General features: G+C 47.2%; 1 protein-coding gene across 1 annotated transcript in view; it reads left to right on the top strand.

Annotated features, from left to right (window-relative positions):
* The window catches only part of LOC126077377 (uncharacterized), a 1,154,420-nt gene extending 1,140,002 nt beyond the window's left edge, over nt 1–14,418 (top strand). The window contains exon 2 of the mRNA XM_049886672.1: nt 7,612–14,418. Within this exon, the coding sequence (XP_049742629.1) occupies nt 9,656–10,753 (1,098 nt within the window). The 5' untranslated portion in view covers nt 7,612–9,655 and the 3' untranslated portion in view covers nt 10,754–14,418. The remainder of the gene's footprint in view (nt 1–7,611) is intronic.
* Nucleotides 14,419–15,396: the final 978 nt, after the last annotated feature.

Below are 15,396 nucleotides of genomic sequence, written 5' to 3'. Positions count from 1 at the left end.
ACCCAGAGAGGGGGCTGTCAGAGACAGCTGCCTACCAGGAATTGTGATGACCCCCAGAGAGGGAGCGGGGAAATAGGCCCCACCTCTCTCCTTCCACCTGCTCGCCCCTGCCTGTGTCCTGGTGGGACCTTCCTGGAGGCACAGGTGCCACCGGCAACAGCTGTGCAAGGCAGCCCCCCAGGGCGCCTGGAGGAAAGAGGAGGGTAAAGGCCAGGTCTCAGGGACAGAAAGGGACATCTGCCTAAGTCTCTCTGCCTTTCCCTTCTCCACTCTTTCCTGGTGTCCTGGTCTGGTTTCTCTAGAGGAGCAAACCCAGTAAAATGTACATGTTAAGATATAGAGAGAGATTGATTTCAATTGTGGAGGCTGGGAAGTCCCAAATCCGTGGGTCAGGCAGCAGGCTGGAGGCCGCTGCTGGCTCACAGGGCTGCAGGGGCTGGAGATTCTACAATCTGCAGGTTAGGCAGGAGGCTGGAGACTTCTGGAAGCTTAGGTCCCAGGAACCGGAGGTCAGGCAATGAGAGGCCTGCAGGATCAAGAGAGAGAGCTTTGCCAGAACATCCATTTACATACTGGAGGCAGGCCCCACCCCCAAGGAATCTCCCCTTTCAACTGGTTGGCTGATCAGATCAGATGACATCATGGAGGGTGATTACATCATATTACATTATGGAGGAGCGCCCAGTCCGGCCTCTGCCACAGCACTGACAATCACAGCCCAGCCAAGTTGACACATAACATTAACCATCACACCTGGGCTCTGTGTGGAGAAGTCCCATGTGGGTGACTGAGCCTGGGGGAGAGGGCTTGGCACCAGCTAGTAGGGGCGTCAGGCTGTGGCGGCGGAGGGTTACACACTAATCCATCTGTGTTGTGGAGTCGGAGGATGCAGAGGGGCCTTTGGGGCTCCGGCTGATCGGGGATCGTAAGCAGCTGCATTCTCAGATGACCCTGTGCCCCACAGACCTGGGGCCTCTGAAGGGACAGGTGTGTAAGATGGAGAAACAGCCAGTGTTGAGCCTGGCAAGAGGCGGGAAGAGAAGCCTGAGTCCTGGTTCTGAAAAGCTGTTGTTGGCCAGCGTCAAGTCACCCCTGGCTCATGGCGACCCCATGTGTGTCAGAGTAGAACTGTGCTCCCTAGGGTTTTCAGCGGCTGGTTTTTTGGAGACGGATCACCATGTCTTTCTTCCAAGGCGCCTCTGGGTGGACCTGAACCTCCAACCTTTCAGTTAGCAGCCCAGCACTTTAACCGTTTGTGCCACCCGGGACTCCCCTGAAAACTAAGCAATTAAGTAAAATAAGCCTGTGAGGCTAGGCCATGCTCATGCAACAACCCCAAATCTTGGTGTTCTGCACCAGCAGAGGTTGGTTTCTCACACTGTTGTTCACCCCAGCCCACAGGGGCTCTGTCCCACCTCGTCCAGGGGCCAGCCTGGCGGGTAGCCTCTGCGCAGAGCAGCTAGAAGCCAGAGTGCCTGCCCAGCAGCCACCCCGCACCCCGTCCATCTCTTGTCTGCACTTAGTCCCCACATGGGCTGCGTGACCCGCCACAGGCCTGGCGCTGAGCTCTGAGCCTTCTATGGCTTGTCCTGGAGGCTCAGAGAATCAGCCATTGAGGACACTCATGGGGCCACCAGGAGTCGAGGTCGACTCAATGGCAGCCTCATCTCCAACAAGCGCTGCCGTGCGGACCCAGAAGGTTCTGGCCCTGCCCGTGTCCAGACCATAATGAAGCAGGCACCGCACAGCGTGGGTCGTGTGGGTCCCAGTGTCCAGTGCCCAGTACTAGCCTAGGCTCAGGACTAAAGACAAGCAGTACGCCCCCGCCCACCCTCCCTCCCTGCAGAGGGTGCTGAAAAGGGAGGTGGCTCCCTTCAGCCCTCACATGCCCCGTGTCACCTTGCACAAGGCCAGGAGCCGTGACAGCCGTCACCAACCACCCTTCCCGGCCTCAGGCCACATCTGCCTTCACTTTCACCGCACGGAGGTTGAAGTGTGAGCTTCTAGGGCACTCAGCCCAGCCAACTGGGGCCAGGACCAACCCTTTCTAGAAAGATCATCAGGATGAGGCTCAGGTACTTGTTTCCCAACCTACGGGAGACAACATGGCCGCCCTGCTGGAGCAGGCGGAGGTGTTTGACTGTGAGGTGGCCTCAGGGTCACTACAGCTCTCGCTGGTGGTCTTCAGGGCAAGGCACAGGGAGAAGGCGGGGTGCTGGGAGAGCAGGGGGTCGCTGCGTTCAAGGAGCCGGGGCACTTGCAAGCCTGGTGAGCTGATACCTACCACGGGCAGAACTGCCAGAGGTAGTACTGCAGGAGGACCCGAAAACCCGTCACGTGAGCATGTTCCTGGGGGGCCCAGATGACACCCCTTCCCCAAAACAGGAAGTAGGGGACACGTAGGCCCGGTTTGCCTGGTACCGGCGCAGCATATGCCTGTGCTCAGTGGTCAGTCGTTCTTTACATTTAAATTATTAATGGATGTCGTTATTAGTTGCTGTCAAGTTGATTCCAACTCATGGCACTCCATGCATGGAGAATAGAACTGACGCAGGTTTTCAAGTCTGTGACCTTTCGGAAGCAGGTGGCCAGGCCTGTCTTCTGAGGCACGTCTGGATAGGTTCGAACAGCCAACCTTTCGGCTAGTAGTTGAGTGCTTAACTGTTTGCACTACCCAGGGATCTATTAGTGGAGAGAGAGAGAGGTGGTTAGATAGATAAACAAAGATAGATAGATAATAAATGTTGCTGTTAGGTGCCGTCGAGCTGGTTCCGACTCATAGAGACCCTATGCACAACAAAACGAAGCACCGCCCGGCCCTGCGCCGTCCTCACAATCATTGTTATGCTTGAGCCCATTGTTGCAGCCACTGTGTCAATCCACCTCGTTGAGGGTCTTCCTCTTTTCTGCTGACCCTGTACTCCGCCAAACATGATTGCCTTCTCCAGAGACTGATCCCTCCTGACAACATGTCCAAAGTATGTAAGACGCGCTCTCGCCATCCTTGCTTCCAAGTAGCGTTCTGGTTGTACTTCTTCCAAGACAGATTTATTCATTCTTCTGGCAATTCATGGTACATTCAGTATTCTTTGCCAACACCACAATTCAAAGTCATCGATATATATAATAATACAAAAAATGATAGATAGATGAATAGATGATAAGTAGATGATAGATAGACGGACAGACAGACAGACGGACAGATAGATATTGGTGCTGTCAAGTCAATCCCAACTCATGGCAACCTTATGTACAACAGAACGAAACAGTCTCACGATCGTCGCATGTTTGAGTCCATCGTTGCAGCTATTAGCCCAATCTGTCTCACCCAGGGTCTCCCTTGCCCTCACTGGCCCTCTATTTCACCAAACACGATGTCCTTTTCCAGCAAGTGATGACGTGTCCAAAACAAGTGGGTCGGACAATGTTCTGTGTGGCCCATAAGGTTTTCATTGACTAATTTTCAGAAGATGGTCACTAGGCCTTTCTTCCTAGTCTGTCTTAGTCTGGAAGAGCCACTAAAACCTGTCCACCATGGGTGACCTTGCTGGTATTTGAAATACCGTTGTCATAGTTTCCAGCATCACGGCAACATGAAAGCCACCACAGTGCAACAAATTCACAGACCAAAAAAAAAAGCAAACCTGTTGCCGTGGAGTTGATTCTCACTCATAGCAACCCTATAGGACAGAGTAGAACTGCCCTGTAGGATTTCCAAGGAACGGCTAGTGGATTCGAACTGCCGACCTTTTGGTTAGCAGCCAAGCTCTTAAGCACCAGTCCACCAGGGCCCTAAGCGGTCACCTCAGCATGACGCAGTGTTCTGGGTGAGGCTGTCCTGCAGGCTGAGGCTGCAGGGCAGGTGGTGGCAGGCCATGGCTCCCTGGTAGCAGGGGGATGATGGGGTCCCAGTTAGGAGAAGCTGGGTGGGTACCCACACTTCTGTCAGGGGAAAGGGGGGCAGAGGTGCTGGCATGAGCAGCCAGGCCAGAGAGGTCTGTGGCGATGGTGTCCCTGGGGTGAATTAGATGGGTGTTCACGAGGTGCTAACCATTCTCCAGGACTGAAAACAAGGAGATGTGGTCAGAGCAGGCTGCCGGCAGCCGCCCTGGAGGAAAGGCTGGTCCCTGGTGCTCTGTAATGAAAATACCACAAGCCAAGGGCTTTAAAGAGCAGACACCTTTGTTTTCTCAGGGTTCAGGAGGCTAGAAGTACGAATTCAGGGCTCTGGCTCTAAGGGAAGGCTCTTTGTCAGCTCTGAGGGAAGATTCTCTGTGGGCTCTGGGGGAAGGCTCTCTGTGGGCTCTGGGGGAAGGCTCTCTGTGGGCTCTGGGGGAGGGCTCTCTGTGGAATCTGGGGAATGGCCCTTGTCCCAGCTTCCCTAGCTCTGGCTTTGTTGTTCCTTGGCAGCTCTGGCTTTGCTGGTTTCTTGGCAAGTGCCATGCAGCATCCATCTTCCCCCCATTTGTGCTTGCTTGTCTCTGCCTTGTCTGCTCCTTTTATGTCTCAGGAATGATCAGGTTTAAGACACCCCCACACTGATATGGCCTCATTAACATAAGAAAGAAAGCCCTCTTCCCAAATGGGATCACAGCCACAGGTACAGACCTAGGACTCCAATACGTATGTCAAGGACACAGTTCACTCCATGACAGGGGCCTGCAGCCATTTGCCGGGGTCACTGGGCCCTGGGCAGGGGCAGTGTCCTTTGGTTCCAGAGTTTGCACCGACCCTGGCCCCAGGATAACCCAGGCCCCTCCTGTCCTCTGGGAGCTAGCTGCGGGCTCAGAGATGGAGCTTAGCCAAGGGCATTGGTGGGCCTGCCCAGCCGCCTGGGGTTGTTTCCGTGCCTGGTGTGAGTTTGAGTGGGTGCTCTATGCAGCAGGAGCCCTGGTGGCACAGTGGTTAAACCGCTCAGCTGCTAAAAATGTTGGAGGTTTGAATCCACCAGCCGCTCTGTAGGAGAAAGATGTGGCAGCCTTGGAAACCCTATGGGACAGTTTCACTCTGTTCTATAGGGTCCCTATTAGTTGGAATCAACTCCATGGCATCGGGTTTGGTTTTGGTTTTTGCTCTACGCGGCAGTGGGCAGGACCCTCCCAGCATCTCCTGGCCCAGGCAGTCCAGTTCCTACGTGGGGAAGGGCCCGGTAGCAGTCCCTGACACATCTCCACCTGGCAAAAGTCGTCCGCCAGAAGGAGCCACAAAGGAGGTGCTGTGATGGGGTTTTGGCAGGAACAGCCCGTGGCCTGACTCAGCATTTCTCCTGGCCTTACTGTTTCTGTGTCATGTCCCAAATTTGCTTCCTGCTTGGTCCAGAAATTCTGTAATTTACTTAATGCCTTGTTGAAAAAAAAAATAAAAGAAAAATCCTTTGTAGAGGGGGCAGTGGTGGTTCAGTCGGTAGAATTCTTACCTTCCATGCGGGAGACCCGGGTTCAATGCCCGACCAACACACCGCATGTGCAGCCGCGGTCTGTCAGTGGAAGCCTGTGTTTCGCTGTGATGCTGAGCAGGTGTTAGTGGAGTTTCCAGACTAAGATGGACTAGGAAGAAAGGCCTGGCAATCTACTTCCAAAAATCAGCCAAGGAAAACCCTATAGATCACACGGTCCAATCCTATCGTGCATGGGGTCACCATGAGTTAGGGGCTGAGGAGTCAGCAGCTAAGAACAACAACTAACCAGACCTCTCAATGCTCTCATGCCCTTTCTGTCATCATCTCAGCAACACTTCAGAAAAGACCAAAACACAATTGGCATTACAAAATGTATTAAGAAAACGATCTGCATTCCACTTTGTTGAGAGGCGTCTGGGGCCTTAAAAGCAAGCAGCCATCTAAGATGTACAAATTGGTCTCAAACCACCCGGAGCAAAGGAGAATGAAGAACACCAAAGACACAAGGTACTTATGAACCCAAGAGACAGAAAGGGCCACATAAACGAGAGACTCCATCAACCTGAGACCCGAAGAACTAGATGGTACCCGGCTACCACCGATCACTGCCCAGACAGGGAACACAACAGAGAATCCCTGATGGAGCAGGAGAGCAGTGGGATGCAGACCCCAAATTCTCATAAAAAGACCAGGCTTAATGGTCTGACTGAGACCAGAGGGACTGTGACAGTCATGGTCCCCGGACCCTTTGATAGCCCAGGATTGGAACCATTCCTGAAATCAACTCTACAGACAGGAATTGTCCTGAACTATAAGATAGACAATGATGCTGGTGAGGAGTGAACCTTGTGGCTCAAGTAGACACATGAGACTATGTGCGCCACTCCTGTCTGGTGGTGAGATGAGAAGGAAGAGGGGGACAGGAGCTGATTGAATGGGCACCGGCAATACAGGGTGGAGAGGAGGAGTGTGCTGTCACATTAAGGAGAGAGCAGCTGGGAGTGCACAGCGGGGTGTGTATGCCTTTTTGTATGAAAGACTGACTTGATTTGTAAACTTTCACCTAAAGCACGATAAATAAATTAAAAAAAAGAAAAGAACAAAACAAACCAAAAATATTTCTGCTGAAGGAACTAGCATGGATTCCCTTTTCTGCACCTAAGATCCCTGCCAACTCTGAGTCAGAAACTGCACCACCCCCACCTTCTTTGCCATGAGACCAGAAAAGCTGGATGGTGCCAGGCTACCATTTCTGAACATTTTGATCAAAGGTTCTGTAGAAAAATCCTGACCAAAGGGGGGGAAATGAACAACAGAACTTCAAATTCTCCTGGAATCTAGACTTTCTGGAGGCATGGAGGCTGGATGAACCTCTGAAACTATTGCCCTGAGGTAATCTTTAAACCTTAAACCAAAAATATCCCCTGAAGTCTTCTTTAAACCAAACAATGTCTTGCTGCTGTTAAGTGCTTTTGGGTCAGTTCAGACTCAGAGCAACCTTATGCACAACAGAACAAAACACTGCCCGGTCCTGCGCCGTCCTCACAATTGTCGCTATGCTTGAGCCCATTGTTGCAGCCACTGTGTCAATCCATTTCGTTGAAGGTCTTCCTCTTTTCTGCTGACCCTCAAATTTACCAAGTATGATGTCCTTCTCCAGAGACTGATCCCTCCTGATAACATGTCCGAAGTACATGAGACAAAATCTTGCCATCCTTTCCTCTAAGGAGCATTCTGGCCGCACTTCTTCCAAGACAGATCTGTTCGTTCTTTTGGCAGTCCATGGTATATTCAATATTCTTCACCAACACCACAATTCAAAGGCGTCGATTCTTCTTCGGTCTTCCTTATTCATTGTCCGGCTTTCACATGCATATGAGGCAATTGAAAATACCATGGCTTGGGTCAGGCGCACCTTAGTCAAGGTGACATCTCTGCTTTTCAACACTTTAAAAAGATCTTTTGCAGTCTATTTGCCCAATGAAATGCATCTTTTGATTTCTTGACTGCTGCTTCCATGGCTGTTGATTGTGGATCCAAGTAAAGTGAAATTCTTAACTCCAATCTTTTCTCCGTTTATCATGATGTTGCTCATGGGTCCAGTTGTGAGGATTGTTGTTTTCTTTATGTTGAGGTGCAATCCATACTGAAGGCTGTGGTCTTTGATCTTCATTAGTAAGTGCTTCAAATCCTTTTCACTTTCAGCAAGCAAGGTTGTGTCATCTGCATAACGCAGGTTGTTAATGAGTCTTCCTCCAATCCTGATGCCCCATTCTTCATATAGTCCAGCTTCTCAGATTATTTGTTCAGCATACAGATTGAATAGGTATGGTGAAGAGATACAACCCTGATGCGCACCTTTCCTGACTTTAAACCATGCAGAACCAGGGATATCATTGTTGATGTCAAATGGATACTGGCTGAAAAGGGAGAATACCAGAAAGATGTTTACCTGTGTTTTATTGACTATGCAAAGGTATTCGACTGTGTGGATCATGACGAATTTGGATAACATTGTAGAATGGGAATTCCAGAACACTTAATTGTGCTCATGAGGAAACCAAACAATAGTTTAGCTTAAATGTAAAGAATGTCCACCTTGAGCATTGTGCTTTTTTAAGAAGTATCTGTATGGGATCCAGCTGACAATAGCAACTTGAAAGATTAGATGGGGCAGTGAGTTTATGTTAATGATGGAGGAACAACTCAGAAAATGAGGGTGAGAATGGTTGCACAACTCAAAGAATTTAATCAACGTCACTGAATTGTTCATGGAGAAACTGTTGAATTGGTATATGTTCTGCCATGTATATTCTCAACAACAAAAACAAATAAATTACAAAAAGAAAAGAAAGTGCACCCCAGGGACCTCTTCTGTCCCTGGGTAAACCCCATGTTCCCTTTATTCAAATGTCATGTGACTGCCCTCTAGCTACCAATTCCAGGTGCAGAGTGCTGGGTTACCTGTGCTCCTGGGACCTACCAGCTGGGTGACACCATGTGACCAATTCCCTGCTTGTACCTACAAGACGCCCCAGTACACTACTCCACAGCAGCAAATGTTGACCCTCCCATGGCCCCCACATTGACCACACACCAGTTGGTCACAAGTCTTCCATTGCTTTCCTCCTGTATTTATCAGAAGGGACATGACAGAGGCTGCTCACACACACCTGCAGGTCTGTGAAGCTGGGGTCTCCGGGTGTGTGGGCTGCAGACATATCCTTCCTGAGTCAGCCCTCAGCTTTCCATCCTACACATCCTTGGGGGGAGACTATGGGCACAGATCCAGAGCCAGGCTTCCGAGCTCAGATCCTGATCCTGTGCCTTATTAGCGGCTGAGCCCTGGGCTAAGTACTTAAGCTCTGTGTGCCTCAGTTTTCTCATCTGTAAAACGGGGGTGGTGACAGGACCCCTTAGTCACAGGTGATGATTTAAAATGCTCACAACAGGGCCTGGCACACAGTGCTATGCAGGGTGAGCTTCTGTTGTTATTTTTCTTGCCCAGGACAGGACCCTTGTCAAAGTCATAGCTAGTGAGTGGCAGGGCTGGGACCTAAACTCAGATTTGTCCCAAAGCCCACACTATTGCCTATTGAATGAATTCCTTACTCTCTCCCAGGACACAGGCTGCGCCTTGGCAGATTCAAGCCTGGAAACCAGGACAAAGCCCCGTGCCGGCTCTTTCCTGGGTGGGCTGAGCTCACGGCATTGGCCCATCTAGTTCATTTTGTCAGCTTCGTGAGCAGGAATTAACTTAAAACAGAGAGGGAGCAAGGCTCACTGGGGGTTTTCACAGGTGATACGGATTCAACTGTGTCTCCAAAAATATGTGCCAGAATCCTAACCCCAGACCCCTGGGTGGGATCCTCTTTGGAAACAGTTCTCTTTTGCTGTGTAAATAAGGTCATACCAGTATGGGGTGTGTCCTAAACCTAACTAATCCCTTCTGAGTTACAAGAAGACCAGGTTAGACCCAGACAGGCATGGGAGAAGACATGCCACAGGAGGACCGTCTACGTGCCAAGGAAACAAGAATGCCGGGGCTACCGACGGGGCTGGAACCCACACCTGGGTCTCACCTCCCGGCCTCCAGGGCTGTGAGGCCATAATCTGCCCTGTAATGTCACCCATGAGTGGTATTTGCATTACAGCAGTGCCAGGTAATAAAGACAGACGGCATCACCATTTTCTCAGGAAATCGATCATCAGTACGGGTTACTATCACATCACTTCACCCTCTGAAGCAGAGGCCGCATGTCAGAATTGCCCGAGAGATTTGAATGCCGGTCACACGAGGGCCAAGTGCGCCAAGCTCGGACCCCCTGCTATGCAGTATTAAAGGTCCCCACAATCAGCCAGGCTTGGCAACCCGTTACCCTGCCACCTCCAGTCTCACCGACCGCTGCCCCTGTGCCGCATCTTGATCCTTGCTGCGGGCCTGTTGCTGACACACATGAACTTCCCACTGGGCTCACGAGCATCCCCTGCAGTTCCCCTTGGCAGCCAGGCATTGAGTGCCAGCCCGGTTCTGGGTCACAGCGGCCACTCCATCCAGGCCGTGTGAACTGCAGCCATGCAGGGGTGTCTATCTTTAACCTGGAAAGGCCCCCACCCGGAGATTCTCAGGCATGCACACACACATTCCCACTAGCAAAACCTCACCACACCTGTTGTTTTTCTTCTTTCTGGTCACAGCCACACCAAGTCCCTTTTACTTCTCCTGGAAGTCCAGGTGAGTGGCCTTGGGAGCCTTGTTTTACTGACTATGCAAAGGCATTCAACTGTGTGGATCATAACAAAATATGGATAACACTGCAAAGAATGGGAATTCCAGAATGCTTAATTGTGCTCATGAGGAACCTTTACATAGATCAGGAGGCAGTTGTTCAGACAGAACAAGGGGATACTGATTGGTTTGAAGTCAGAAAAGGTGTGTGCCAGGGTTGTATTCTTTCACCATACTTATTCAATCTGTGTGCTGAGCAAATAATCCGAGAAGCTGGACTGTATGAAGAAGAACAGGGCATCAGGATTGGAGGAAGACTCATTAACAACCCACGTTATGCAGATGACACAACCTTGCTTGCTGAAAGTGAAGAGGACTTGAAGCACTTACTGATGGAAATCAAAGACCACAGCCTTCAGTATAGATTACACCTCAGCATAAAGAAAACAAAAATCCTCACAACTGGAGTAATGAGCAACAGCATGATAAACAGAGATAAGATTGAAGTTATCAAGGATTTCATTTTACATGGATCCACAATCAACAGCCATGGAAGCAGCAGCCAAGAAATCAAACGACACATTGCACTGGGTAAATCTGCTGCAAAGGACCTCTTAAAGTGTTGAAGAGCAAAGATGTCACCTTGAAGACTAAGGTGCACCTGACCCAAGCCATGGTATTTTCAATCGCATCATATACATGTGAAAGCTGGATAATGAATAAGGAAGACCAAAGAAGAATCGACGCCTTTGAATTGAGGTGTTGGCAAAGAATGTTGAATATGCCATGGCCTGCCAAAAGAACAAACAAATCTAACTTGGAAGAAGTGCAGCCAGAATGCTCCTTAGAAGCATAGATGTTGAGACTGCGTCTTACATACTTTGGACATGTTGTCCGGAGGGATCGGTCCCTGGAGAAGGACATCATGCTTGGCAGAGTACAGGGTCAGCGGAAAAGAGGAAGACCCTCAACTAGGTGGATTGACACAGTGGCTGCAACAATGAGCTCAAGCATAACAACAATTGTATGGATGGCACAGGATTGGGCAGTGTTTCATTCTGTTGTGCATAGTGTTGCTATGAGTCGTAACTGACTCGTTGGCACCTAACAACAACAACATGGTATTTCTATTTCTAGCTTTCTAAGGAAGTGCCATATTGTTTTCCAGAATGGTTGTGTCATTTTGCATTCCCACCAGCAGTGCCTAAGTGTTCCAACCTTGAGGGAGAGCCAAGATGCTGGAGTAGCAAGATGCTTCTGGTAATCCCTCTTACAACAAAGACCCCCCAAAAAAACAAGTGAAATGATTATATTTATGACAAGCCAGGAGCCCTGAACATCAAAGGCAAAGTTAGAAAACGGACTGAGCAGCAGGGGGAGGGAGACAGTGCAGAAGCGGAGAGGAGTTGCTGGACCTGAATCGCCAGGATCCCCGAGGCACCATCCCTAGGAGTGACTGCAGTGGGCTGGTAGGAGCATTCAGCCTCAGTTTCCTCAGGGAGAAACAGCCACCTGCACAGCCTACTCACACCTCCAGAACCAGAGAAGGACGACACTCTTGGCAAAAGCCTAGTACTTGAGCATATTTTACCGTGCCCACCTCCCACCCCTAAGCCGGCTTCAGTGGCCATCGATTACCCTGGGCTTGAGACAGGTCCTGCTGAGCACTCTGAGCCATTCTCCCAGCCTTGGAGAAGGAATAAATTCACAATTGGGGGAAACCATAATTTGCCAGCTCCACTAACCTGGGAAGCTCAGGACAGAAATGGCTCATGTCCAGGCATAAATGTTCTGTGAACTTTGAATACCTGCCCCCTGCATGGGCCTGTGTGGGCCTATTTCAGGAGAATAGGCCCTTGCTGGCAGACTACAACTGTTTCAGCTATGTGGTGGAGAGGTGGGTCTTTGATGTTTGACACCACTTTGCCTATTAAACAGAGTCCTCACCTACCCACACCAGAGTCCTAAGGACTGGTGGCACCACTCAGGTCACCCAGCCACCTGCGACAGGGGTCCAAGCATAACTAGAACCTCCAAGTCCTTACAACGAAAAGCATTGTGTGCCCATGGTCCATCTGCAGAACCCATCCACCTGTGCGCTCTAGGGAACAGGGATGCACTTCCTCACAGACACTCAGGGGATGGTTGTCACCCCCTGCCTTGTTCAGAGTGTGACCCCCCCCACTGAAACCAGATACTGATGCCTACACCAATCACCCCTGACCCTCTAAGACTGTAGGACAGAGCCTGAACCACACACTTGATGACCAACTACCTAGACACCTGAGCTGAATCAATACAAGAAAGGGGAATGGACTCCTAGGCTCATATACCTGATAACACGTCTAGCCACCTAGTGACAGGCATAAGAGCTTAAAAGGTGAAAATAATCAAGCTAGCTCATTCGAGCAACCTATTTGGGCATATCAAAACAAAACAAAGCAAGAAGCTAGGATACAGTAAGCAAACATAAAATAAACTAATACAATAACTTGTAGATGGCTCAGAGACAATAGTCAGTATCAAATCACATAAAGAAGCAGACCATGATCTCTTCAACAAGCTCTCAAAACAAAGAATCAAAGGATCTTCTGGATGAAAGTGCTTTCCTGGAATTGCCAGATGCAGAATACAAAAGATTAATATACAGAATTCCTCAAAACATCAGGAACGAGATTAGAAAGGAGATCAGGCAATATGCAGAATAAGCCCAGGAACACACAGATAAAGCAGTTGAAGAAATTAAAAAGGTTATTCAAGAACATAATAAAAAAAATTAATAAGCTGCAAGAATCCCTAGGGAGAGAGCAATCAGAAATTCAGAAGATTAACAATAAATTTACAGAATTAGACAACTCAATAGAAAGTCAGAGGAGCAGAATTAAGCAACTGGAAGGCAGAATTGGTGAGATTAAAGATAAAGCACTTGGTACCAAAGTATTTGAAGAAAAATAAGATAAAATAATTTTTTAAAATGAAGAAACCTTAACAATCAAGAGAAATGAACTACGAGTGATTGGAGTACCAGAACAGGCAGGGATAACAGAAAATACAGAGAGAATTTTTGAAGATTCGTTGGCAGAAAACTTCACTGATATGAAAGATGAGAAGATATCTATCCAAGATGCTCATCAAATTCCACATAATGTAGATCTTAAAAGAAAGTCACCAAGACATATTATAATCAAACTTGCCAAAACCAAAGATACTTTTAAGAGCAGCGAGGGATAAACGAAAAGTCATCTACAAAAGAAAGTCAATAAGAATAAGCTTGGACTACTCACCAGGAACCATGCAGGCAAGAAGGCAATGGGATGACTTACGTAAAGCATTGAAGAAAAAAAATTGACAGCCAAGAATCATATATCCAGCAAAACTGTCTCTCAAATATGAAGGTGAAATTAGGACATTCCCAGATAAACAGAACTTTAGGGAATTCATAAAAACAAAACCAAATCTACAAGAAATACTAAAGGGAGTTCTTTGGTTAGAAAATCAATAATATCAACCCAAGACTAGAACACTAGACAGAGCAAACAGATGTCAACCCAGATAGGGAAATCACAAAAGTAAATCAAGATTAAAAAAATGCTCAAAACAGGGAAACAGTGATGTCATTATGTAAAAAGAAGACAACGTTAAAAAAATAAAAAGGGACTAAGAAATATAGTCATAGATCTTTTACATGGAGAGGAAGCCAAGGTGATATAAAGAAATAAAAGTTAGGTTTAAACTTAGAAAAATAGGGGTAAAAATTAAGGTAACCACAAAGAGACTAACAATCCTACTCATTAAAATAAAATACAAGAAAAAAATAGAGACTCAGCGAAACAAAGTCAACAACAATGAATAAGAGGAAAAGACAACATGTAAAGATAAACTACTCAGCACAAAAAATTAACTCTGAAAAAGAAAATGTCAACAACACACAAAAAGACATCAAAATGCTAGCACTAAACTCATAACCTATCCATAATTACGCTGACTGTAAATGAACTAAATGCACCAATAAAGAGACAGAGAGTGGCAGAATGGATAAAAAAAAAACACAAACCATCTATATGCTGCCTACAAGAGACACACTTTAGACTTAGAGACACAACCAAACTAAAATTCAAAGGATGGAAAAAAATATATCAAGCAAACAACAATCAAAAAAGAGCAGGAGTGGCAATATTAATTTCTGACAAAATAGACTTTAGAGTTAAATCCACCACAAAGGATAAGGAAGGACACTATATAATGATTAAAGGGACAATAAAAAAAAAAAAAGACTTTTTTTTTTTATACCAGGAGGATATAACCATATTAAATGTTTAAGCACCCAATGACAGGGCTGCAAGATACATAAACCAAACTATGAGCATTGAAAAGTGGGATAGACAGCTCCACAATTATAGTAGAAGACTTCAACACACCACTTTCGGTGAAGGACAGAACATCTAGAAAGAAGCTCAGTAAGGACATGGAAGATCTAAATGCCACAATCAACCAACTCGACCTCATAGACATATACAGAACACTCCACCCAACAGCAGCCAACTATACTGTCTTTTCTAGTGCACATGGAACATTCTCTAGAATAGACCACATATTAGGTCATAAAGCAAGCCTTAGCAGAATCCAAAACACTGAAATATTACAAAGCATCTTCTCTAACCATAAAAGTAGAAATCAATAACAGGAAAAGCAGGGAAAAGAAATCAAACACTTGGAAACTGAACAATATCCTGCTCAAAAACGACTGCATTATAGAAGACATCAAGGGTGGAATAAAGAATTTCAGAGAATCCAATGAGAATGAAAACACTTCCTATCAGAACCTTTGGGACACTTGAAAGCATTGCTCAGAGGTCAATTTATATCAATAAATGCACACATACAAAAAGAAGAAAGGGCCAAAATCAAAGAATTATCCCTACAACTTGAACAAATAGAGAGCAGCAAAGGAAACCCTCAGGCACAAGAAGAAAGCAAATAATAAAAATTAGAGCAGAATTAAATGAAATAGAAAACAGAAAAAAAAAATGAAAGAGTTAACAAGACCAAAAGGTGATTCTTTGAAAAAAGTAACAAAATTGATAAACCATTGGCCAAACTGACAAAAGGAAAACAGGAGAGGAAGCCAATAACTTGAATAAAAATTAGATGGGTGATATTACAACAGACCAAACTGAAATTAAAAGAATAATATATTACTACCAAAAATGTACTCTAACAAATTTGAAAACCTAGAAGAAATGGATGAATTCCCAGAAAGACACTACCT

Source organism: Elephas maximus, chromosome 5, assembly GCF_024166365.1.
Source record: "Elephas maximus indicus isolate mEleMax1 chromosome 5, mEleMax1 primary haplotype, whole genome shotgun sequence".
NCBI classification, from domain to species: domain Eukaryota; kingdom Metazoa; phylum Chordata; class Mammalia; order Proboscidea; family Elephantidae; genus Elephas; species Elephas maximus.
Note: the sequence above shows the minus strand (reverse complement) of the source record. Positions and strands in the feature narration are given on the sequence as shown.